This window comes from Oenanthe melanoleuca, chromosome 2 (genome assembly GCF_029582105.1).
Source record: "Oenanthe melanoleuca isolate GR-GAL-2019-014 chromosome 2, OMel1.0, whole genome shotgun sequence".
In the NCBI taxonomy this organism is placed as follows: Eukaryota; Metazoa; Chordata; class Aves; order Passeriformes; family Muscicapidae; genus Oenanthe; species Oenanthe melanoleuca.
Genome location: NC_079335.1, coordinates 77,451,549 through 77,479,537, shown reverse-complemented (window position 1 = coordinate 77,479,537; position 27,989 = coordinate 77,451,549). Strand labels below are relative to the sequence as shown.

The following is a 27,989-nucleotide window of genomic DNA, read 5'->3' as shown; positions in this document are numbered from 1 at the left end:
ACCAGAAGTCCTTCCTCACACAGAGTGATAAGGCTGTACTGGAATCCCAGTATTGGTACATGGACATGTATCAATTCTCTCCTGACAAGAGAATGCTATAAAGACATTTTGAAAGTAAATTGCACGTTATTGATCACTCTGTGTATTTCCATTCTATTCTCTCAGATACATTCTTATCTATTGACCTTTCAGATATGAAGGCAATCTAGTTTATGTTTTTTTAAAAAAATAAATATACATATATATATATATATATACACTAATATAGACATATATGCAACCTTTATAAGTGCTGTGTTCCTCTAAAAAATATTTAATAACTGGAAGTCTCATCTGTTATTAAGAGTGGTATTTCATGTCAATCTCACTTCTTACAGAGACATGCAATCAAAGTAAGTTTAGAAAATACCTAAGACACTTTCATTTGAGATATATATATATATATATATATATATATATATTCCATTTCAAAAGAATTGAAATAAATAAAAATACACTACATTCTTTTCTTAAAATTGTTAAAAGTGCTTGTGGATGAAATCAAGAGCAAGCAAACTTATTCCAACTATTTTTTTCACAACAGGATGTTTGCCAAAGCATATTTATCCTTAGTGTAACCATGTCACTCAGATCCAATAAGATTATTAGCATTTATTATCTAGTTCTTGGTTATACTTATTAATAGAAAACAAACAAAGAAAAGACACCTCAGATCAAGCATCATCTTTAAGAAAAATGAATGAAAGAATTGATGCAGCTTCACTGTCTCAAAAAGTGCAAAGATATAGTATAATGTTATGGCTCCCTCTTTTGGATAACAGATATCTAGTATGCAATAAGAAAACTCATCATGTCCTTAACACCAAAAAAATCTCCACAAGGCACTATTTTTCCCCAGATCTTTCTTAGAAATGATTAATGAAGTAAAAATACCCCAAGCTTTTAAAAGTTTCTTGCAAAATGCAAATATATTGTAGGTGTACATTTTATAAAATAGACATGCATTTCCAGGATAGCACTGCAGTTAGAATGTTTTTGAAATATGCTAAACATTAGTCTATAAAGTGCCTATAAAAACTGGAACATGAAACTGATGGATTGCTCCTTATTTGAGCAGTGTTGCTAATACAAAATAGAGAAGAATAAAGAGATGATTGATGAAAGCACTTAATCTAACTTACCCTCTGAAAAATTGACCAGGAAGAAACAAATTTTACTCTTACACTATTATTACTTCATTTGTTACTGTGAGTGAAAAATGAAATGAATGATCACTTGGGGTTCTTCTTTTAGAATTTCCATTATAAATGCAACCTAGTTAAAAAATCCACAGATTTTTATGCATTGATTTTAGGAAATTTTTTAACATACCACTGAAGAAGAAAAAGAAACATAACATGTTTAGAATTTAAAAAAAAAAATCCTGGAAAAGAAAAATGGTTTTTATTAGGTGGGAATGGTGAGAAAAAAACAAAACTGTTGAAATACATCAATCAATGCAAAACAGTGACTCCTGACAGAGGTTAAACTTCTGTGGTTTAATATCCTTTCTAATATAAGATTAGTAATCATTGTTGGCTTTGTAGATTTTGTTGTATTTTATTCTGAATTTGGATTTTGTTTTCCCAAGTATTGGAAGCATACTACCATTTTTCTACATTAATATCTAGTCATAATTCCATAACAGTCCATAACAGGTTCAACTGTCTTCATGTATCCCTGTATGCTGCTGTGAGACAACTGGAAATAATTTTTTTTAAAAAAATGCCTTTGAAAAATTCAGTAGCATTATTCAATGACTTAGCAGCATCAGTTAGAAGGCAGAGTTTGTTTCACTCAAACCCCCTTCCTATTGCTTTCTTATTGTCTTTATTAAAAATATTGATGTTAGTCAGGCACATATGAATGGAATTACAGGTTTTGTTTAGCACTTTCTATTACTAAAAATGGCCATTCTTTAACATTCATTAAGATGTTGAGTGATACAATTATAGAATTTGCTGGATTTATATCAGCTAACTTAAGGTTACAGTGTCATGATGCTCATTTTTATTATACCATTGCAGTGTATTTTCTCAGCACCTAGAAATGCAATAGGACAATTGCATTTGACATACTAGGACATTATTATTCATTCTATTTATTAGTAACAGTTACTATAAAATGTTTATTTTATAATCCATACTGCAGTAATGAGATTTATATGAAGGCACATCCTTCCTATGAAAAATTGCCTGTGGATAGTGCATATAATGACACTTGAGTTAGGAAAAACAAGGCAGTTTAGCAAGCCTTATTGAAAACAGAAATTAGGCTGTTTCACTAAGTGATGCTGTGTACTCCCAGCCATACTACTAAAATAGGATAGCAAAATTTGGCTGTAATAAAGATTGCAGAATCAAAAAGATAAAAAGAGTCAAGAAATTCACTTCTACAAGACATAAGTGTGTTTCACTTGAAGAATCTATTCCTATTTAAACCAAGAAAAGATTAAAAACCAGAGCCTGACACATCCCTATGTATGGATTAACTATGCACTTCTTTTTCCTGTTATATGCTCGAGTTAATTTGTTTTCTATGAAGTCGCATATTTACAACTTGTCTTAGCTGTATGAAGCCCAAACAAAGATATGTCTCCTCATAAATCCTTTTCCCTCAATTTTTTAGGAATGCAAGAAGGCAGACATCCACAGTCATTTGAGTCAATGCATAGAAGTTTTAAAGCCAGACTATGTACAGCCATTTCAGGCAAAGCTAGACTAAAAGTGCTAGAGCAAAAACCATAAAGCAAATGCTTTGCTATATCAACTTTTTACAATTGTATTTCTATCTTTTTTCACTCTGAAACTGTAACCATATACACACTTCTGTGCAGTTTAATTTTGCTTTTCACTGACTTTTAGCCAAAAGGACAAGGAAAATACAGGAGGCAATTCTGTAATACTGAATAAAAAGTACTCAATGTGTTTTGAATTAATCCAAATAAATCACATGAAAACCTGAATGTTCTGGGAATTCGTGCTGAGATATACATTATTAAACTCTCAAATCTGGTTCAGGTATCACTAAAGTAAATATATTACATACCATTTTAAAGATGACTTGTATTTTAAGAGAAATAAACTAGTTATTTCCTTCTCTGGTAGCTAGAAATAAAAGAACAAAATAGCAAAACAGATCACAAAATAATCGGTAAAAACAAAAACAACTGCATTGTCATCAGATCACAATTAAATTATTAAAGACATATGCAGGTGACATATTTCTCTACCTTTAGATGCAGTTCCAGGTGGATCTGAAGTATTTTGAAATTTCCTGTCAAGGAAGCAACAAATAAATATGCTTATAAATGTTTAAAGTCTTCACTAATTTGAGGAGGGCAAATTCAGGAAATACTGCAGGAGATCTCAGAACCTCATAGGGGAAAGCAATAATCAAATTTTCATTATGAAATTGAACATTGAAACCAAACTGCTCATTGCTCTTGGTGGGCTTCTCTGCAGGACTTTCAAACACCAGAGGGCCACATCCAAGCTATTAGCCCTTGAGAGAGAGTATAAATATGACCCCTTGGGGAACAAACTGCAGAACAGGGCTTCACAAAAAAATATTATATCCCTAATGTCCAGAGTTACGTATCAGTGTGATACCTTTTCTGTCACTTCATCAGAGGATGGGAAAATATTTTGAAAAACAGCTATGATTAGAAATTTCTTTAAGAAGTCCCACAAAGCACTTTCCATCAGTGCTGTGCTTGTGGCTACCCAGTATTCTGTGGTTCATTTGTCACAGTTTTCAGGAAAAAAGGACAAGGAGTTATAAACCCTAAAGGGATATATGCCACATTGGTTTGTTTATTTATTTATTTATGTATTTATTTGATCAGGGACTCAGCAGAAGATCTTCTTTCAGTACAATGGGATTTCAAGTTGGCAGCCACTTCTCAAATACTACCAGGAATCCTAAAAATCTCAGTGTTGAAACTGCTGAAATATTCATTATTTTCTCTAACCTTTCACTTGAATTTCCTTCTTACTTGAGGGTTTCAAGGTATCAAAAGCAATACTAAGTTTTAAAAAACTGTGTCTGCAACTTGTTCCTGGTAGAACTGAAACTACATCTGCGGCTCAAATGTGTGAAACTGTTCACACAGTTCTGGGGAAAAGTCAATGTAGCTCTTCAATAGGAAAGTCCTGCCTCACAAACCTATTCAAGTTCTCTGAGGTGACATTAAGCATATGGGTAGCTTTGATCTTTTTTTGATATGATATAGTTCTGCTTCCAGAAGGCTTTTGACAGGGTGACTCACCAAATGACCTTAAGCACCAATGAGCTAGAAGTGAAGGTCCCAGCATATACCAGTAATTTATTATGCAACAATAATTTTAAAGTTATTTTAATTAACACATAATAAAATAATTTTAAAAATAATGAATACATTTCATTGATTAAATGACAGAAACGGGCAGAGAGAAGTAAATAATGAGTTTTGACATTGAAGTGTCTGTTTCAGTGTTCCTCAGGGATCTGTACTTGAGCCAGCACTGCTCATACTCACAAATAGACTGAAAGCAGGTTTGAATATCAAGGTGCAAAGTGTTGCAAGTGACATTCAGCATGTGCTGGGATAAAGTTAATTTTCTTCCTCGTGGCTAGTGTGCAGCTGTATTTTCTATTTGTGGTGGAAACAGCATTGATGATGCAGAAACATTTTCATTACTGTTGAGCAGGGCTTACACAGGGCCAAGCCTTTTCTGCTCCTCACATCACCCCACCAGTGAGCAGGATGGGGGTGTACAAGGGAGGGAGGGGTCATAGCAGGAACATCTGACCTCAACTAACTCATGGTGTGCTCAGGATACAAGTCTGGGTGGAGAAAAAGGAAAAAAGGGACAGTCAGTGTAAAGCACTGACTTTTGTCTTCCAAAATAACCATTAAGTGTGGTGAGATGGAGATGGCTGAGCACTTGCCTGCCCATGGGAAGCAGTGAATGAATTTCTTGTTTTTCTTTGGTTGTGTAGCTTTTGTTTTACCTGTTAAATTGCTATGTTCTCAACCCATGACCTTTCCACTTCTGGATCTCCCCCCTGTTCTACCATATGGTGAATGAGTGGCTGTGTGAGGCTTAGTTTCCACCTGGGGATAAACCACCACAACACAGCATAACAAAGCCAAGTGAGTGTGCAAAGGAATCTTATGAGTATGGTTACACTAACATACTTCAACTCTGAAACTTTGTAATGTACTTTGTCCATAACTTTTCAATGCAATTACAGACCCTAACATTATTTTAGGTTGTACCAACTGTGACTCTCCCAAAAAATTCCTGCCATGAAATCTCATAGATGGTATGGATATGGTAGACCTACTTTGGACTGAGGCAGGGGAGAGAAGAAGAAAGTTTAGTCATAGGGACTTGAGCCTTGCTGTGCTATCCAGTCTCTTTCTCTAATACCTACAGGAGTTTGCCATACCTACATTTGAAATCTATGTAATACAGTAAGCTGACACCCAAAGGACACATGATAAAATTCTTATGGAACTATGTGAAATCATGCACATGGTAAAACCCTAACTATATGTTTAAAATAGTAAATTCTTACTACTGATATTGGAAATAAAACCATAATTTGACAAGAGATAGATACAGGAAAATTTTAGCCCAGAGCTGTGCGGTCAATAAAGAAGTAAACTATGCCATATATCATAATGAAATTAAGTAAAGAAAAGCGATTAAGCAGCTGTTTATAAATGCATGAAGCAACAAATTATGATTGCCAATCTCAAGAAATGCACAAAAAAAATAGAGGAGATTTGGAGTAGGGCTACAGGTGCAATCAAAATTCTGGCACAGCTTCCATATAAGAAATTATTAAGCAAGCAATCGCAGAGCTTTCCATCTTAGAAAAAAGACAGCTGAGGGAGAAACTGATTTAAGTCCATACATTCAGCAGTGGCAAAAGGAATGGAGAGGGAATAACTGTTTTCTGTGACTTCCAATGGCTGTACTCGTTGTCTAATGAAGATGTCACTTAAAATGTTCAAAACCAAACAAAAAACGTTTGTTCTTTTCACAAGATTGGTAAATATGAGTCTCCTTGAACAACATTGTTTCTCTGAGACACCTGCTTTCAAAGAAAATTGAGAAAGTTGCGTCAAAGAGAATCTATGGGGACTACTACCTTACACTTGGAGATTAGGAAAACATACAGAAGAAAAACTATTATGTGCTCCTCAACACTTAGGTGTTATCATGAGTGTCTGCTTGTTGAAGATATCCTTATTTGTACTCCCAGATTATTAGCAAGATAAGCAGTACTTTATTACAGTTATTTTGAATGTATTCATATTTCACATTTGTCTTTCATTAAGATTACATCTGAGTAAAAGATTTTTTTTGGCTCCTTGCTGGGGGAATGTTTTTAATTTTTAAAAAGAGATTCAGACCTAGAAATACGAAAAAGGAAAGTTATCAAAATTTATATTTCTGAGATCTATTTTATTCTTTTGAGAGAATTGCCTTTTATAGGTATTTAAAAGTATTTATTGTGGAATTATAGACGAAACCTCAGCTGCACCAGACTACCCGAGACAAATTAATAGCAAAAAAGTATGTTAAGGTTATGCATTATTTCTGTGTACAAATTCCTATGCTTGCAATAGTCCTGCTCAGCTCTGGAAATAAGACTTTTCTAGATTTTGTGATCCCATTGGAGACAGCAGAAGGACACAGAGGAGGTTAGTCTCTAATAAATGACAGCATTCAGCAGCTGCTCAATTCTCTGAGGAAGGAAGCAGCAACAATGAGCTACAATTACATTCTGAATTTGCTGACCACCTTTAATTGGTCAGCAACTCAGTTTTTCCAGTCCAGAGTAGTGAATGTATAATCCCTTGCAGGCAGTAATTAAGTCCTTCTCTATAGGAACAAAATTTCTTATGACTCAGATGTACATGAGCAAAAAAAAAAAAAAAAAAAGAAAAAAGGAAGGCAGAGATTGAAATTTTTAAAAAGACCTTGAGATACTAGCTTGAAGATGTCTTTATTCTGAGAAATTCTGGCTTGTGACAACCTCTTGGAACGTTATACAAGCTGTAGACTCAGGAAGTTTAGCAAGCTCTCATTGTGGTACGTGCCATGCTCGGGAGATATGCAGAGACAGGAGGCACCAGATGTGGAATCTCAGAGCACTTCATTAGGAGCTTGGTGTGTGACCAGAGTACACTGATACATAATGAAAGAGCAAGAAAAAAGAAATTTAGAGAAAGCATGTAGTCCCAGTTATCAGGAGAACTGGTAAATCCTGTCATTAGCAGTGCTGCCATAGGTGAATCTCATCTGCTTCACGCAGAGAGAATAATGAGAATCAAAATGTCTGGAAAATAGTGGCCTATGACTCCAGATATGGCTTGGGTTTGTATCTCACATATAGAAGCTATGCTGCTTATGAAAAAAAAACCCAAACAAGCAAACAAAAAAACCCCAACACCCAAAAATCCCCCCAAAAGAAATGTCTTAATTTTGATACCTGCAGGGTATCTATGTCAAAGTACAGACAATCAGGTTATGAGAGACAAAACATGAAATTCTTAAAGGCGAGGAAAAGAGAAAAATTTTGCTTTGATGATAGCACTTATTTTTCCTCATGTTTCTAAAGGCTATTCTTTAAAACCATGAATGTGATGAATGCATTGCATTTGTAAATAAGGTGTGGCGTAAAAATTTATAATGCAATTTCATTATATGACAAGAGTGAAATGTGTTCCCTGTGGAGAAAAATCAATACTAAAGATCAAAGGAATATCTTCAAAAGTCCTTGCTTTAAGGGTTTACAAATGCTATATTTCCTTGTTCCCCTCATGCTGATGAAAATGAGATCCTGTAAAAATGTTCATTATTGGAGAAAAAACTTCTTTTTTTTTTTCCAATGAGAAAATGCACATTTCACATGTGTAATCCAGTGACCTGCTGCCTCAGAAGCAGATACTGGAAAAGTCCCTTTTAGCTTCATTTAATACCATTCCTAAGAATGGAGAGACCCTTTTACATGATGAGTTGGGAGTGCTGCAGGCTTCATTCACTAGCTGATGGAAGGATGGTTGGAGAACAAGCAGTCTAGAAGCAGTTTCATCTGTTCCTCAATAAATACTTGCTCCAGAGAAGGGCAGATGGTATTTTCACTGCCCAGGGAGAGTTGCTTTAAATCACAGTTCTGCCTCTGCACAATTCTGCCACTGGGGATTGTCCAAATATGAACGAACACATTCTCTTGCCAGATTCTCCCACTCAGGGGGTTTGAGTTGCCCACTGTGAGTGCTATTGAGGGGGTGACTCACAGTGATGAGGTGAATTTGGACCTGTATCTCCAATGTAGATACCCGAGAGTCTAGAAAAACTCTAAAATAAATGCTAACCCTCTCATATCACAGCAAGAGAAATGTTTTTTTCCTAATGCACCTACAAACCATAGATTCCTTTGCCTAAAGACATTAACTCAACAGACATTCCAATACAAATTGCTATTAGTTCAAATTCACTGTTATTCTTATTGGTATGACTCCTGGAATCATGTAGCTAAGGGAACCTGCATTGGTGTCCCAAAAATAAAGAAGTGCCTTCATCTGTTTCCTGGCAAAATTTTCAAATGATCTTATCTTCACTGTATGTGCTGAACAGATAAGCAGCCCAATAGGCAAAAGCAGTTTTGAAAATCTATTCTGAAAGGTTTGCAGTGGAAGCTGCTGAGTGGGAAAGTGTTTCTTTGGTGTGGTGGATGTTTCTGTGCCTGAAGAGGATCTGAATACTTTTACTCAAAGAATGGGTGCTCATCAGTAGAAAAACCTGGCCCTTAAGCAGTAGGGTTCTCTCAAAACCTACTTCAGCTCTCCTAGAAATAATTTCTTGATTACCTCAAGTTTAGTCCATACTCATTGGTGGTTTACTTTTAAACTTTTCATCTTTAGCCCAAACCCAATCTTCATCCATGACTAGTAAAAAATAGGAAGAAAAAAATAGCTTTGGTTCAGAAGAATGACAGAAAATAATGCTGTTTTTAGAAAGTCATACATCCAGAGACTATAGTCATGTCTGCAATATGACTGCACTCAGAATTTTTGAGTGCTGCAGCCAGAGGGAAGCATGTGTATGCATCCTGGGATGTCCTTAATTAGTTGGGGAAGTGATAAAAGTGAACCTACAGTGGCACAGATCCAGCCTCTTCCTAAATCTTGGTATTGTAGGTGCCAGTGTGCTGTTTATAGAACAGCCTTTTGCTGCTACAGCTTCACCATTCTTAGTGCTCAGTCTAGGTAGGTTAAAGCTGCATTCAGGTATTTTGTTTTCAAAAAAAGGCTGACAAAACCAACGACACTGCTTCCATACACGCAGGCTGCACAAGATTTTATTTGTTATATCCTATTAAAATACATACTTGGTTTTACAGATTGTTTGGATCATCCTGAACATTAGTTACATCTTTCTTATTTAGTGATCAGAGTGCAGCAATATGAAGCACTGCTGCTGCAGTTAACTCTGCTATTTTTAGCTATTTTAGCACCAGATCTTTTTCTTTTAAAGCACAAATTTTGCTTCACTGTTAACAAATGAAACAGACTAATGTGGGATACATTATCAAGTTGCCGAAGGTTAGCTTTTTTCGTGTCATGCTTATGAGTGACTGTGCTGCACTAATTAAAAACATTGCCATGGCAATTGCTATAGAAACATTTAAATTGGCATCATCAGTAACAAATCCGTGCTATTGATCCCAGCAAGGCTTATTTCACACTACACCTGAACAATCTAAAAAGAGTATTTTGCATTCAAAAGGACTTCAAGAGATAAATTTTTTCCAGTTGTTACTATGCTCAGGAGAATAATATTTATCATACAGAGATTATTCATTTGCCTGGAACTGTTATAGGATTCTGATAACAAAGCCCTTCCTTTGAGGAGAGACTGCAATGGTTCTATGCTATCACCACATATCCCTCAAACCATACAAATGAAAAAAAAAATTACCTCCACTCAGACCCACTGATTAAAAAAAATGGGGGAGAAAAGCAGGTTCTCAAAAATGTTTGGCATTAACATGTTTAACACATGCATTCCTCATCTGAAGAGAAGTCACCTAGATAACTAGAAAGAAAACCATTTTCTATTGTTTGGCAAGAACAAGAAGTTGACATTTTACTGATTAAATGACGGGAGCAGAAATGAAGTGAGAAGAGATTGCATATAGAATATTGATCGGTTGCTTGGAAAAAAATAAATTATTCTCTAAAGATCCTTGCTCCTCTTAGAAGAAAAATCAAATTAGATGTTTATCATAATGTTCAGCAGAAACAATGACCCAGAATAATAAGTCTTTCTTTACAAATAAAAGGTCCAGTTATCTCAAAAATAAAAAGCAGGGGGAAATGGGCTAGAGCTTCATTTTTGTTTGTTTGTTTGTTTTTGCTTCACTCTTTTTGACATTAAGGATGCTACCTTTCAACTAGGTAGTAGAGTCCTACTAATTATCAAGGAAATCAGTAGAGGGCAGCGCTACACAGAAAACCACACGTCTAAAGCAATCTCAGTTTAACTTCTGCCCTAGCTGGGACAAAATGTGGGAAACTAGATTCCTTTGAGAAAAAGACCTCTATGGAAAATTGGTGTTTGCACAGATATAATTTCTTCTAGCAAGGTTAGAATATCTGTGCATGCTGCACTGAGTTCCTTTTTGAAAAGGAAAAGTTGGTCTTACTTTTCCAGACCATACCAGGACCCTTGTTTCAGTATCAAACTTCACCTTCTGAGTTTACAGAGAGCAACTCCTGATCTACTTGAACAGCTGACTATGAGACAAGATGCATAAGCCAATGCCCACCTTGAAGTATTTCTCTGAGTATTAAGAATAGTATAAACTTCCTCTGCATTTAAATGAGTATGGCAAAGAGTGCTTGGACAGAAAGGAATGAGGGCAATTTCAGGAAACAAAAGATGTGCTGTTTTGAAAAAAACAAAAGTGAAGCACTTGAAATTTTATTTACATTTTATATTATCACCAAACTGAACATGCAAACATACATCTCTAAAAGGCCAAATGAAGATATATTTATGCTACCCACCCTTCTCTGTTTCAAAAAAAAGAGAGTAAAATCAAAGCAGACTAAATCTGAGTATTAGTTTTGTCTAGGTTTTGAAGTAAGGACATTTTGAACCATAAATTTTACTTTGGTATTTTTAATAACTTCTTTTTTCACAGCAGTCTTTCAAGGCTTATAGGTTTCAGAAAAATATTTTTAGGATTTTTTAGTAGTTTTAAGGATTCACTATGTGTTACAAGTTCACCAAATATGCATGTTATTTTTATTTATGTTAATTTTTGCTTGGTTTATGGTTTGCTATGTTTTACTGTAGAAAAGACAACAGGATTCAAGAAATTAGAGAAATACAACAGTCATGACCTTAAAAAGCATAATACTTATCAGAATATAATACAATCTTATAAAAACACAATATTTATCAGAATAGTTACATAACAACACATAATTCGTATCAAAGCAAAGGCAATCAAATCCAAAATGTGGTTAATATTAACATTTGAATATTATCATTCAGAATGTATAGAAGAGGATTCTTGAACTACAATCCAAATGCAGTTATGAAAGAGCTCTATTTGAGGACAACATCAAGCAAGAATATCTCCAGAAGAGATAAGAGACTTGATTAGAGTCACTGGACAAAGCTGAATGCCTGATTTCTGAATGCAGTATTTCCAAAGTATTTCCAAATGTTCCTGTTGCTGCCTACTTTTATTCTGCAATACCTTAAGCAGGATCTAATTAAAAAAGTGTGAGGATGCCTTCAATCTGCTTCAGATCATGCAGTGGATTTGGAGTACAAACAATGAAGTCTTTAGCTCTAAGTTAATAGATAGCGTTATTTAGAGATAAAACCTACTTCATTCTAATATTTTACAAGTAATTCCACCCATCAAATTTGAACATGGATACAAGATTGTCTGACTTTAGGGTTTTTTTTTTCCTTTTGATCTTTATCCAGTAAATTTTAATCACAAGGCACGATCATCATGTACTAAATATGTTCTCCAGTTAATGTCAAAATTTACTGATATTAAATTAACCACAGGAGAGTTGCACTTTGCCCCTCTGTCTGCAACAGGAACATACTGAGTATTGCAACAGAAATAAACAGAATTCAAAGAAAATACATTCATGAATGTGTGCTAAGATCTGTCTACCTTCATGATTTTATGCAAATTAAGTTAATTTACTAAGTGCTTTGATTCTTCAATTAAAATAAAAAGCAAAAGAAAACAAGTTTTCCTGCATGATACACATGATCTTCTGCATAAATATGACACCTATTAAGTTGTTTTCTTTTTGTTTTTCAACATGATCTTAGAAAAGGATAAATATTCCAAGCCTTCACTTCTTACTCAGCTAAAACTCTTTTTGAAGTTCCTAAAATGCTTAGACTTTGATCCTCCTTCAGGATTGCTAGTAAAGACACTGAGTCCATACAGAATATCATCATTTTAAGACAATTTCACACAAGGGCACAATTCCAGTAATTTAATCATTAGGGCCTTTAGAGTACAATTCACTAAATGCTTTCCATTAAACGGTCTCGGTTCTCAACTGACTAATAATTTTCACAAAAAGCATCTTATTTCCAAAATGAACTTTTGTACAGAAAAGAATACCTTCCCATCTTCTATACAAATCACAAACAAATAAACAGCAAGGTAAAAACAGCTGTTGGTAATATTGTTTTGCAGAAGAAAGGGGGATCATTTTGTATGGATTTTTAAAATTTAAAAATATCTGACCATTTTGGCCTCGCACTACTATCACTGTTAAGGAACAAGGATTCTCAAAGAATATGTACCTTTGTCGCTGATTTTTTTTTCCTATGACTTCTGTAATATACAATGACAGCTCAGCTAAAGATATCCTAAAGCAAAATCAGATTTAATGTGAAAAAAGTTTATGGAAAAGACTGGGACATCAGGCACTTCAGTTGTACTGCCATATAAAGAGTATGAGATTGATTTGGTTTAATAAACGTTGCTTACAAACTTCCACAGGAAACATCAGAGTAAATTTCAGAAAAATACTAATTGCAGTAAAGTTCTCTATAATGAGAATTCCCATTCATTCAGCTGTGATTCAGGGAAAAATGAAAAACATTACAAAGGGAGAATTCTCTTCCAAATGCAGAGTTTTATTAACCCCAGCAGGAGTCCTATGAACCCAGAGTTGTCTAACAAGTACTTTTTGTTCTTGTTTAATGAATATGTGGAAGTCATCAATAATACTTAACAAATTTCATTTTATGACTTCCTTAGTGCAGAGATAAAAGAAGATCCTATGGACAATTGGGGCCTGGCAAAGGGGAAAAATAGGATTAATCATAAAGTAACAGAAAATTCAGATTTGTAGACAGTTCTGAACAGTTACTAAGGGAGGATAGCATCAGGCTGAGCTGGAAGAGATTAGGAATGTTTCTTATTTGAGCTCTTTCCTTGTGCCAGGATGCTGCTGGTAGCTAAAGCTTTCAGATAAAGCATTTTACTCAGCTTGTGTTTTAAATTAATGTCTATATACCGTGTGAGTAAATTAGTATAAGATGAAAAAAGACATTAAAAACTTGACTTAAAACTCTCTGAGTAATTTTCATGGTTATTTGTAATTCCCATGGGTTATTGTTGTGATCACTAGACTGTGTTCCTGTTTCCTTAGGGAAAAAAGTTATTGCAACTTACACAAACACTTTTCTCTGCCCCCTAGGTTTTTCTTACAAGAGGAATATAACATTTGAAAAATTTGTTCTGGTGAATTATTAGAGGAGTGGAGGCTAACAGCACCTCTGGAAATGATGAGGACTCGTTCCTTTCTGACAGTTTTGCTTTGGAGCTCTGTGTTTTATGTGGTTCATATGACGCCATCCCAAAAAAGGACTAACAAGCACTCACACAGTGAAAGGATAACAGGATTGTCAGAGAATGATGGAAAAACACTGCACCGCACCAAACGCGGATGGATGTGGAATCAATTTTTCTTGCTGGAGGAGTACACAGGTCCAGATACTCAATATGTGGGCAAGGTAAGACTTCTGTTTAAAGGATTCTTTAAAGGTGATGCATCTAACACCCTTGATATTTCACTCCTTCTCCACAGCTTTTCACTTTTTGGACAGCAGTGGTCCCAATTTCTCATTATGTCAGAACACACTACAGACCACCTGAGGTTCCATGATTGTTCAAAGGTGTGAGAGAAACAAAGAAGTTCAGTGAAAAAAAAAAGGAAACTGTTCAGACTAGAATGTTCTGATTTCTTATTACATATATCCACGCAAGTTTTGTTCCTTTTCCAACTGTTAAAAAATATTAGACTAGATAATAGAAAAGTTATGATTTCATTCATCTCGTGCTGGTGTACAGGGCTGTATATTTTCTCAAGTGAAATATTCAATTCTATTAACAATAAAATTGTTGTCTCTTCATGTTTCCCAGTAGAGGAGTAGAGTTTGAGGAAAACTATATCTGAGTTTTGTGATTTCTGAAATAAACTGAAAGTTTTACTTAATGACTTGAAGGGCTTTACATTCTTTGAGAGCTCTCTACAACAGATGCTGTCAACAATGGCACCTCTGAATTCCAGTTGTCTTCAGTTGTCACTCAATATTTTTTCTGATAATATGAAACTCAAAAAATTCTAGATATTTAGCTTTCTGGGGTCTCACCATCCACAGATCTGACTTATGGTCTGGAATAACCAAGTTATCTTTATTAAGATCTAGAATATCAGAGATCTAGAATACACCCAGAGTGAATTACAATTAAGGAAATGTTTATCTTAATGGCTTCAATTAATAAATGTCCAATTCTGTTTCTGTCATTCATCCACAATGCTGTCACTAGCACTTTTTGACAGGTAATTTTCAGGTGTCTAGCTACTAATCTGATTTGGACACTTGTAGATAAAAGCTCCAAAAATTTTTTGAACATTAGCTAATATCTCTGGTCATGTGAGACATGATCATCTGGAGAACATGAAAATCATCTCCTTATATTTAGAAAAAAATGTCAAAGAAGTCAACCTTGTTGATAGCAATACCTGTACAGTTCTGTTTTCCATGAAATAAATTCTGACATGAAGCAGCAGAAATAAGCCAAAGGCAAATAATCCTATTGATAGATCTGTGTACAAGTGTGCAAAATAGGAAGGTTTGTTGTAGGCAAAAGGGTCTTCAAGAAAGGATGACCTAATTACATGGAGATATTTCTAAAAACAGCAGTGTGTTTGCAAGTATTTTTTTAGTGGACTTGTCAAGAAAGCATACTAAAAGGTGCACTATAATTCAAACTCCATGGCTGTAAGTCTACCTAGAATGGCAGAAATAGACTGATTTTTATAAATAGAAATCTGTCATAGAGAAGTAAATGTCAAATATTAGAGCTGCTTCCAATTATAGTCCCACAGAATATAGACGAATTACTTCAAACCACTTTAACAGTAAAATAAATTCAGCTTACATTAAGACCATCACCACCATCCATTTCACACAAGGAATGCTTGCATGTTATAGTACAACACATGCAAACTTACCAGAGTAAGGTAAGATTGCATCTTACTTTTTCCAAACTAACTAAAAGCTATTGGACCTTATTAGCATAAATTTAAGTCTAGGAATAAAAAACAGATGGCTATAGAGTAGTTGGATCTGATATGTTTCACTTCTTATAACTCAAATTACATGTTGAGATTTTTCACATTTCACTGCAAAATATTATAGAAAGACCCCTGAGAGAGGTCAGCACCATTGATTCTCTAAACAGATGGAAATCACCCCAAATATTAGCCTGTGCTCCAGAGGAGTTGCATTGAACTCCATGTGGGTTCATTAATAGTAAAACTCTTTATACCATGAGGAAATTATCACAGTTCTAATCCTCAGTGAAATAAAATAATGGTAAATCCATTTTGAGTTAGTTCAAATTATCCCAGGTACATGTGACATACAGCACCAAGAGGGAGGTGATAAAAAAAGAAGTCAAAGAATGGATTTTTTTTTAAAGAAAGAAAAAGCACCCCAAAAACTTCATTGAACAACTTTATTCTGAGAAAGGCTTAAATCTCAGGTTTAGCTTTATCCTCTTCAAAGTGATGGTAATTAGCAAACTGGTATGTATGAAGTAGGAGCACTTTTATTCCAACCCATGGAGACTAGTTCATACCAAACACTCTTATCTATCCCCTCTTTAATATGGATGGGCTACTGGGGTAGAATAACAAATGTAGTAATATAATTTAAATAAACTGAATTAAGAATTTTTTATCAGAAAATAATCTTCTAGGGGATCATAGACATAATATTTAAAAATTAATGTTCCCGCCTGGTTTCTGTTCTCATACAATTTTTATCTGTCTGGTCATTGATTGTGCTATGTTACTAATGTTACTTTATTGAGGTTTTACTTTGTGATGAGTTCATTCTGTTATTGATAGTGGGGAAGGATCACTCAGGATGACATAAAATCTGTTTACTAAGAAAGATGGGTACACAGGATGGAGAGCTGTTCTGTGACATCCCCACACCTCTCATTCTTCTTACTGGGCAGACCCCAGCCCAGTTCAGACCAGCAGCAGGGCAGCTGGACACTTACTTTGACCACTGGACTGTCCAAATCCTGGCTGGCAGTCTGGCCCCAATGAAAGGACTCAGGCTCCACTAAGTTTCAAGGGTTCCTGGAGTGGAGTTTCTCCCTCATATCTGAAATGCTATCTTAAATAGTAATTTTTATAGTTGAAAGGTCGACAGCCACCCTTCAGGACTGGGGATATATGCAATATAGAGCAGTTGTCTTGTGAATGAGATGGGAATCAAAGAAAATCCAGACAGCTTACAGTATGTCCACCTCACATCTTTCTTTCCTTCTGCAAACTCAGAGAATTCATGTCTCAAACACAGGTGGATGCATAAAATGCATTGCTTCTAAAATGCATAGGGAGATAAATACTGCTCTGGAGAGCTTACAAATGAAATATTTAGCCAGACATATATAAGGTAAACAGTACCAGAGTCCTGTTTAAAACATCAGACAAGAAGAAAAAAATAAATTTTAAAATAAAAAAATGGCTACATTCTTTCAAAATGCCTATTGCCTGGTGAGATGTAATCTCAATCTGATTATTAATGTGACAAATTTTCAGAGAATGTAGTGAGAGGAACTGTAAAACTTGATTCTGACTACTAAGAATTTGCAGAAAAAGTGGTTTACAATATAGCATCAGTACTTAAATTTATGAGATGAATTTATTTTAAAGGAAGAAAAACAATTGGATTTTTTTTTTCATTAAATAAGGAGGTGTTGAAAAAATACACACCTGACTGTATGTCATATCTGGGAATCTCTTTTTTTGCCAGGGTGAGGACATAGATCCAGCCTCTTAGCTGCTACTTACTTTAAACCCCTTCTAGAACCTGAGAAATTAAAGTAAAAACACTGACTTTCTGTGAGAAAAGTGTACCAAATCTACTCACCTCCTAACAAACAAAGAGAAAATCATCCAAAGAAAACGGACAAGCAATTCAGGAAGTATTAAAATGCTGATAAGGATTACATTTATTAATCAGAGAAAAAACTTGCACAGATGGTTCTAACCAATTAACCCCCAGGGGAAAATTAATTTTATTTTCCAAAGATAATATTGATTTTATGTGTCTCCATTTCTAAATGATGGAACTGATGCCCACTGAATGGGCATCACTTGTGCAAAATGTCAATTGCCTTTAACTCTGGTCCTTATGAAATATCCCTAGGCAAGAAGAAATAGACCTGATCAAAATCATTAGCCATTTTGCAGCAGTATATTGAAGTGATTTCAAGAAATGAGATTTTCCCTCCTTTAAGTCACTCAATTACTTTTTTTACACAGAAGTTCTCCTCTCCCTATATCAAATAGGCACTTTGCTAATAAAAATCTGCTAATCTTGGTGGGCAGATAATGGGTGAAGCACCATGCAATATATGTCAGATCTAATCATAAACATTACAACCAAACCCCTGTCATATCCCAGAGTTTTAAAGAGAAAAATAAACAAGAATAAAACCATTTTTTCACACCATCTGCATTTTTCTTTCTCATAATAAGGGGGAAAATAAAAAATCAAATAAAAGAATAAATGTCACTGCTTAAAATTAGCTGCTCACGAATACCCTCCTGTTTAATAACTTCCATAAAAATAAATTAACTAGGCTCTGCATGTCATAAGCAGCATTTAAATTGGATGCAAACTGAAGAAATATCTCTCTTCTATCACCAGTTAACCAAGCAATTTGTTTCACGACATTCGTTTGTGTGTCTTAACAAGACATATAAAGTGAAAAGAAAAATAGTAAGAGGGTAGGGGTTTTTTCAGGGGGGGAAGTGTTTGGTTTGGTTTGGTTTTTGGGAGGGTGGGGTACAACATATATTTAAATGCAGCCATTTTCTTCCTGTAATCTGCATTTATTATAATCAGGTATTATCTACAAGTAAGGTTGTATGCTATAGCAATCTGTCTCACAAGAAAAGACAGAGAAAAAAAATACGTAATTAAACTTCATAAATAATTATTAACTTAATAATTAACTTTAAAACAATAGAAAAAGTATCACTTAACTTCCAACCTCACCAGACTTGGTTATTTATAAAAAATTTCACTCAAATGCCCCTTTGTACTGAATGGTTTTGAGGGGGTTTTTATCTTATTATTTAATGGAATTAGATAGCATTTTCTTGTAAATATAGACTGCAAATATGCTAATGGCTAAAAGTATTATTTCACATTACTTTGCTCTCTGCCTTTGGTACACCTACCAGTCCAAAGTAGGGTTATTCTAATATGAAAAGCAGCAGAGAAGTTGGAAACCTGAGAGCAGTAAAGTACCTTTCCATTAGCCTTATCCTCATTCCTCTGAACCTGTTGCTGAGGCCTTGGCCATACTCAGTCTCTGCTCTGAGCAGTTTGGGAGGAAGAAGCTGATGGCCCACAGGGGTGACCCAAACAAGCTGGCTCTTGGCAACACTGCAGTGCCCAAACCAGCAGTAACCTTAGTTCTCCATCCTGAAGCACAATGTTCTCTTCCACTGCAGCTTCTATGAATTACCTAATATTGTTTCTTTGCATACTGAATTTTTATCTTAATCTTGTGTTTGTAGTGTGAGAGAGAACTTGCTTTTTTACTTGTGACTTAAATCAAATTATGCAATTTTTTCATGAGGATTTCTTTACAGTGCTTGCTATTTTCCCTCTATGGAGTCAGTTTAAGAGTGAGCTATAAGCATGAGAGAACATGCAGGTGCACTACCCCTTCAGAGTTTCAAGTGTACCCTCTACTTTGAAAGAGCTACATTCCATTTGTTCCCCCTGAAAAACTGTTGCAATAAGGACAGCAAATAAATCTGGCTAGAAACAGAATGGTTTTCCATATCTTTTAACTTAGCACTATGGTAAATTGAAAAAAAACCCCAAACAACCAACAAAAAACAACAGAATCATAAACAAATCATATGCTTCTACAATTTAAAAATATAATTCAACTGAGGGAAGATTTCATCACATTGTTAATATATTCCATCTAGTATGCACTGCATCCCAAAGCCATCTCATAAATCATAATTTTGAAGAAATGTAATATTTTTATTAGAATCTCTGTTCCTAAAGTAAAATCAATATTATAAGATTGAATAAAAGATGAAAAATTAGTTGGATCTCCTTTTGTCTTTCCTTTCTCAGACCTCAAATTTTTCCTTGTATTTGAATAAATACAAGGAAATAATGATGTATCAAAACAGAAAGGGGGGAAAAAAAGACAATAAATTCCAAAGAAATAAGAAAAACAGTCTGAACAATGCTTAAAAAACACAAAAACTTTTTTGATTTGTAAGTTTATAAATCATCACCACTTATACTGTATTCTTCAGTTAGCACATTTTTTCAATAAATATTTGATCAATTTTCTAGCAGCCGTATCCTAGGCAGGTGAATCACCAGAATACAACTAAAATTGAAATAGACAAACAGATGAGGAAAAAAAATTGAAAATTCCGCAAGGTCCTGTCTCAGACGAGTTCATAACTTAATTGCAAACACCAATAAGGAGCCATAGCTTTACTTGTTAAAAAATAATTTATTTTCTGAAGGCTTCCAACATAAACCTTATTGAAAAATTTCTGGAAGTAAAATTTACTTTTGTCAAAAAATAATTAAAAAAAAAGACTTCAATAAATTTTGTTATTTTAAAAAGAAGACTGGAAGGCCAGGGAAGAAAATGATGAAAGACAAATGTTACAGCTTCCAAACACTGTGGGACTCTTTTTTCCTAGAAAGGACAGCAGTAATTTCAGACAACCTAAATAAATTTTTGATTGAAGTTTCAAAAATAGTGAAGAGATCTAATCACATCATGCTTAATCCAAGTATAAAAAGTTTAAATACGAAATATCTCAAAAGTTACATTGCAATAATGGGCCTAAGATAGAATTTTGCTGTCAAATTTTACACCATATTTCATCTAAAATAAAGAATTATTTTTGAAAACAACTGCAATGATCAGAGGCTTCAAAGACATGAATAACAAGAGTGAGTTGGCATTGTTTGGTACAGATAGAGCAGCTGTCATGAGATCTGACAGCTTCTGTTTCTTCAGCTACATAAAAGGCTGTTAAAAAAACAATCTGAAGTTCTTGTCATGTTCAGGGCAAGAAGTTGGGTTCATATTGTCATAAGGTTGATTTGCAGTCATCATCAGGAAAAAGTTTCTGGTGGTAAAAGCTTTCAATACAGTTAAGTACTAGGTAAAGAACTCCCAGTGAGACAAGATTATATTGATGCTGGAGGTTTTCATGACAAACCAAAAAACATGCCAGAAAGGTGACAGTGATCCTACCTGGGAGCTGAAGCATGCATATCACTTTAGGACCCTGACTATTCTGTTCTCAAGGATTCTGTGTGTGTTTTTCAAGTTCAACTGCTAAATCAGCTAAACTTGTTTTGAGGGGGAAAAGTTACATAAAACAAACAAAAAAAACCTGAACCAAAATAAACAAAGAAACTTAAGAAATAAGGAAATTTTCAAACCTTTTATTGCAAATTTCCCCTTTCTTCTTTCCCTTGTTTTTTCAATTTCCTTGTCCCTTCTTCCCTCTTCTCTTTGGGGACAGAACATCCAATGCAATGCAATTTTTGAAAATTTAGCAACTCTAACTGAAAATGGCAAAAATGCAGGCATCTAAATAGTTACTAAGTGACTTTTAAAGCCAAAGTCAATGCAAAACAATTCAACATAGGCAAAACCAACACTATTTCTTCAATTCTTTACCATTTTTCCTCTTCCTCCATGCCTCTCTTAGGTGTGGAAGTTATGGTCACCCAATATCCAACCTAGCAGTCATGGTATGGAGTCTACTTCATAGTTCACCTTGGTGCTTGCTCTTGGCTTAGTCACACCACCCTTCCTGGGGGTGTCCTGTGTGTGGTCAGAGCACCCAGGGGGTCAGGAGTGGAGGCTGGGGTCCTGTACAGTGAAAGCCTCCCTTGTGGAGTTCAATGGGATTGAGCATGTTGACAAGCTAACAGAAAGTAAAACCACCTGTTTTAAAGACACAGTGGGCATGGAGAATTGAGTCCTCTTCTGTCTGCAGAGGTAATTTCTAGCTGCCAGCTAAAAATAATTTTAATTTTAATAAAAATGGCTTTTCTGAGCTTAAAAATATCTTGCTCTTGTCAAGTTCCATATGTGAAATTGTCTGGCTTGGCTCAGGAACTTGGCCCAATAGGTAACTGTTATTCTTACAATAGCTCAATCTTATTAAAACTTCCTTGGCTAGTATTTCTAAACCTTGCAGCATTAAGGGAAAAGAAGATTAGACTAGTGACAATCTGCAGACTTATCATTATCCATTATCAGGCAACCGTTTATTGTTCATGAAAAGGTAGGAGGCTGAGGGAAACATATTTCATGAGACATTTTTGTTATGTTGTTTATTTATTCCCCTGACTGCATTATGGGAATGATTCTGGAGAGGATAAGTGCTTTGGCTATATCGTGGTTTGCTGGCACCTGCCAGCCCAGTGATAGGGTGCAAAAGCCATCAGAGTAAACAGTATGTGACTAGCTAAAAAGGTGGATTTGACAGCATCAGAGGATGGTTTTGTGCAATGTCTTGTCTGTCAGGGAGAGGGTCACAGTCATCCTGACAACAAATAGTGAATCTGTCAACAAAAAACTGCCAAGAACAGCAAGTGTTTTCCTCCTATATGTGCCTGATACATCAAATCTTGTCTATTGTCTATTGTGTCTATCATCACACATTTCAGTCCTCTGGAAACTGAAAAAACATGTTAGTCTAGTCCGTGCAATTGGCCAATTTAACACTATGCTGGGTGTCAGTCAAAGGAGGAACCTGTACATTTATCTGTTTGGAAGCACATAATCATGGTCTGATCATTGCTGCATGTATGTGTAGTAGCACAAGCACACTGGGCAAAATCCTGCTCACTCTTACATCAGTCTAGGGTCAAGAAACCCTGCTGAAATCCCTCTTTTCTATTTTTGCACAGAAGAATGTGGTAAAATTATTCAAGAAAGCATTACAGCCTCCATGAACATTTCAGAAGTCACAAATTCCTCTGTGTCTTTCTTCACATTTCAGACACAAGTATGCTCATTTCAGATGGAAGCCACCATAAAAGTTTTTTTTCAAATTGTGAGTGCAAGAAAATGACAATCAGGATGATAATATTAATTGAGTTATTTAGCTGAAGATAAAGGGGATTTTTTACATATTGTCCATTTCCTTAGAGGTAACCTAAGGAGAAATGGCACAAATTCTCCCTTACTTTAATTTAAAAATTTTTCCAGATTATAAAAGAGGTCTTTAGAATGGTTGATTCAGCTACAAAAAGGAAATTTTAGTGTATATCTTGCCGTAAAAATAATTGGCAGTGCTGGAAATAATTAGACTAATTTTTTAATATAAACTTTTTTAATAAAATTTGACTAAATTTTTAATATAAATTTTACTTTATTTTTCCACCTGTAAATTGTAATTGCCAACATTTCTTTAATGAAGCTTTTGCTCAGAACATGTGTGTGTATGAGTTGTTCCCCCACAGCAGTATTAAAAAAAAACCTCCAAAATATAATGACAACAGCCATGAAGGATTGGGCTGAATGGTTTATCAGGGTACACTGTGAAAAGGAGGAAGATACAGAACCAAGTATTTACTATCTGCTTATTTGGGGAACAATGTTTTTTGTGAATTTGAGATATAATTGATTGCTTTAACTTTTCCTAATGCAAAACAATGACCAACACGGAGATACTAAATGGGACATTGTTATATTTCTACTCAAGCATTCATAAAATTAATCTACCTAACTTAAAATTTGTACTTGTTGTTAGCACCTATAATTTCCCTTTGAACTTCTAGCTGCTACTACATATTTCTGATTAAGAACCAAATTAAACTAAATTTCAAAATATTGAGAATAAATTTGTTTCTTAAAAAAAAGTTCTGGCTTACAACTTCTATGAAGTTAAAGTGGAATTAAACACTAATATATCACACTGATAAAAATGTTGCAGGTACTGATGCAACCTTTAAAAATGGTGCTTTTCTGATAGTTCAGTCTTACAGGGGTTGTGGAAGTAAACATATTTTTCTTTTTAATAAGCATTTCTGATGAATAAACCCTATCAAATAGCAGGAGGTAACAGAGCATTAAATGTTCATATACAACAGGTAGCTGACTGATAAGAACAAATTTTAAAAAATGAAAAATAAAATATTGACAGTATTTGCTTTCCCTTTCTTTCTGCCATTACAACATTTGCATTTTAATTGGTGAGATTAAAATCCCTGTAAAACAAGATTTAAAAAAAAAAAAGGCAAAAAAGACTGCATGTGCTGTGTAAAACAAGTGACAGAAAGAAAAAAACATTTCCCATTAATTTTAAACCTATATTAATTCATATAAATTATATATATTCATTAGATATAAACAAGTGGTGTGGACAGTAAAATTAATTTAAAGAGGAATTTGGCATAGGAACAATTATTTCTGTATCCATTGTCACTGAAGCAAATGGAAGGAGGGTTGTTGCAAGGAACCAAAATAAATCACTAAAGTATGTTGGGTTTTTTTTTGACTCTTAATTTCATAGAGCATGTAAATACATTAATTTCTGTAAAAGCTAGTAATTACAAAATGGAAGAGGTAGTGGTTTGATTCACACACACTTCATATGAAAAATTTAGAATCATATACAGAAAGGCATGAAATGAAGGGAAAAATTTGAATCTATAGAAGAAATTCTTCTGTCCCTTAAAAATATGGAGGGAAACAAGAATTCTGTTTGCATCTTATAGATATTGCAATTAATTTTCTTTGCACTTCAGGTGGGTAAATCTGGTCTAACTTCAAACTGTATAAAAGAAAAAGAAACAACACAGCCCCCCTCCCCCCTATAATTTAAAATCCTTTTCTTGTCCTAAAAAATATGAAATTATATTATATATTATTCATATATTATATCTCATATATTATGAAAATATATGTTTGTGTATATCCACTCGTTTACCTTCAGGATAAAAAAAGGATTTACACTGATCTCTTTGATGAGAATAAAAGAGAAAAGGATAATTCATTTGTTAAAATAATGATTCTAGGATTAATAATTTCCTCTTCCTTAAGTATCATTCATTGAAATATATCAAAGTATTTTACATGAAATGAACATCACCTATGGAGAGACAGGCACTGACAAAAAATTACTTCTTCTGAGGAGAAAACTGCAATAAAGTTGCTGAAACAGTGATTTGAGGTCACAGAACAAGTCAGTGACATCAGTTTGATGCAGGACAGAATAGCTACTGGATAGGGACAAATTCACATAATGGTAAGGCTTATCTATTTGGAGAGGTCAAGAATGAAAGGACAGCACTCATCAAGAGTGAAAAACATTTGAAAAAAGAAACCACTCCTGTTCCCTTATTTTAAATAATAACAAAATCTCAAGTTCTATCTTAAAACCTATTTGCAAATGATTGACAAGATCATGGTCAACATTTGACTCCAGTTGAAGCTGTGGGATAATTAGCAAAACAACCAGTCTTTTTATGTGCACTGTGTCGTTCTCCAAAGCACAGAGAACTTTCTTAGACAAAAATGGATTTCAGAAAAGAATGGAGACCGTCATCATTGAATTCTTAAGTACTCCCCCCACAAAACTTCTTTTATGAAGTTATTAGAAAATTAGTATCAATGAATACAGAATTTTATCTGCCTTAACCACATGCAAATTCTTTGACTATCCTTGCTCTTGAACTAATAACAGTTTAACTATTCCCTTATGCACCTCTTGCTGGTTTGGTTTTGGGTTTTTTTTCAGTAATATTTGCATTAAAAATCTTTTTAAAAAAATCCCTCCTAAATAACTCTTGCACTGTCTAATGTCTCCTTCTTAATCTCACTTCATCTGACCAGCTTGCAGATTCATCTATTGAGTGAGTCATGAAGCAACACTGTTGCAGGGCTTTATGCTTGGTTTGGACCTTATGCTTTGATTTCTCTAGGCATTACTTCTCTTTCATGGAGTTTTCATCTGAAGCACAGGCAGCCTTGTCCTGGCTCCCCTCTAAGCTACACCCTTCATGTGTAATCAGACAGGAACAATCAGCCTGTGGTTTATGCAGAACCCGAAGTCCATCCCTCCAAATGGAGTTACTCTGACCAGTTCCTGCACCATGGAAGGCATTAAGAAGTGTTGATAACTATTTCAGCCACTGCCTTGACTTTGGCCTCATTGCAGCTATGACCTTCCAAAGATGGTACTTTGAAACAAGATTTAAAAGATCTATATGAGTAGGTAATGCAAATTTCAATAAATACAAAATGAATGACAAATAAGAAAAAGAAAAAAGATACATTAAACTTTTTTTTTTCCTAACTACTGGTTTTCATGACACTCTTCTTGAAAAAATAGCTTCTCTTAGGAAGTTACCTTATCATAACACAGATTCAAGGCCTTTATTATGTTCTGCCCTGATTAAAATCTTTTTCTATGATATACCTACCTTTAAGAATCTGCTTCCCAGGCTTTGCCAGGAGCTGGGCATATCCCTGTTTTGGAGCAGAAAGGGGACAGGGGAATTTCACTCATGCTGATGAAGGTATGACATGGATAACTCTACAGAATACTTTCACTGACTACTCTTGAGTTGGAATGATAATTTACATTTTCAACACAGTCAGCAGAACAGAGGAATGGTGTAATACTTAAAATTAACTTCTGTCTATGTTTTTCTTTTTTTTTTTTTGGCTTGGTCATCATTGTCTATAAATAAGCAGTAACAAAGGACATCAGTGATAATTTAAACAATGACCTTACCTTCTCTCCACTATGGTATTTTGAAAATTTGGTTTTAGATAAACATTTAAGATATTTAAAGCACCACCACATAACAATGGAATTCTGAAATTAGTATTGAGTGGTGAATTAATTTCTTCTTGTAAGATGTGTATTGTGTCCAGAAAATATTTAATTATCCAGTTTGCAAAACAGGATCTTAGGGAAAATACATAATTTAAAAATGAATCTTTGTGGTAGAGACCATTGATAATCACTAAGCATGAAAAACAGCACCATAATTTTTAGATTTAAAATGCATTTATGTATGCATGAACACAAGTATGTTTTAAAGGGAGTAAAAACCTATGTTGAATATTTCTGGAAACTAAATAATCAGCAGCTTAAAAAAATTTCAATCAACAGGTCTATAGTCTGATTCTGTTTGCTTGGTGCTGAAAACCTGGAAGTCTGTTTACATATTTAAGGACAAAAAAGACTCTGATCATATTGGCTTAAATCTCAACATCTTACTATTCCATTATACTGTATGGTTTCCTAAAAATCATGCAGTCTTGATCAGTGCACAACTGTTTATAAGTATATATGTATATGTATATATATACATTATTACATATATATAAATTATGATCAGGTGAGACAAAATACCCAAATATTCATGTTATTGATATATTCTTGAGATTGTTGTTTCCATTCCTGGAAACACAGAAACATTCAGTATATTCAGTCAATACAGTCCTTGTCCAAATTTAGGGCAGCAGATAACCAGACAATTTCAAGGACATCAGATTCATAAAAGAAAATAGAAGAGAACAAATCACAAAACCAAATAGAGGTCTATTACAATTTAAAAGTTCTACATCCTGGGGCCAGGGAAGCAGGGATACAAAGATAATAAAAACTACAGTGGTCAGAATGAATACTCTCTCTTATAAGCTAATTGGTATAGAGCAATTAGTTCTGTAGAGAGTAGAGGATAATCCACCCATATGACAAACTCATGTTGCTTCCAGCCTACCTCTGGGCACATCTTTTGGAACCAAAGGACATCTTGAGTGCCTCTAAAACAGCAGTAAAATTGATGCACACAGACAGATTTCACTCTGGGGTTTTTGGTGAAAGAAAAATCTGTGAGAAAGATACCCTGTGTTATTGTAAAGCCTTTAAAATAATGATGGATTTAACACCTGTTCCAGGGATTGATTAAAGTGACAGTGCTTGGTGTTATGATGTCATAATTTCTGACCTGTGAACGCAATTGATGACTGCAGTCACATCTCATAAATCTGTATCTCATGTTATGGAACAGACAAATAACTGTATATGACAAACCATAAATAATAGTAAAAAAAGTTGGCTTTTTTCATCAGGCTAAAAACCTATAACTCAGCTGTTGATTTGGAGAGTAGAGAGAGGAAAAATTTTGTGTGCTCTGATATCCAGTTATTTGTGCGGAAGTAAGGATGCAACCACTTTTGCAGGTTTGACTACAATTTATCATAGAGGGCTCAGGAGATATAGAAGATAGGAAAGAAGGACAAGGAGGCACATACAG

At 34.6% G+C, this 27,989-nt stretch overlaps 1 protein-coding gene across 1 annotated transcript in view; it reads left to right on the top strand.

Annotated features, from left to right (window-relative positions):
• Positions 1-27,989, top strand: part of CDH9 (cadherin 9) — a 96,281-nt gene that overhangs the window by 16,095 nt on the left and 52,197 nt on the right. The window contains exon 2 of the mRNA XM_056483939.1: positions 13,802-14,117. Coding sequence (XP_056339914.1) covers positions 13,887-14,117 — 231 coding nt within the window. The 5' untranslated portion in view covers positions 13,802-13,886. The remainder of the gene's footprint in view (positions 1-13,801; positions 14,118-27,989) is intronic.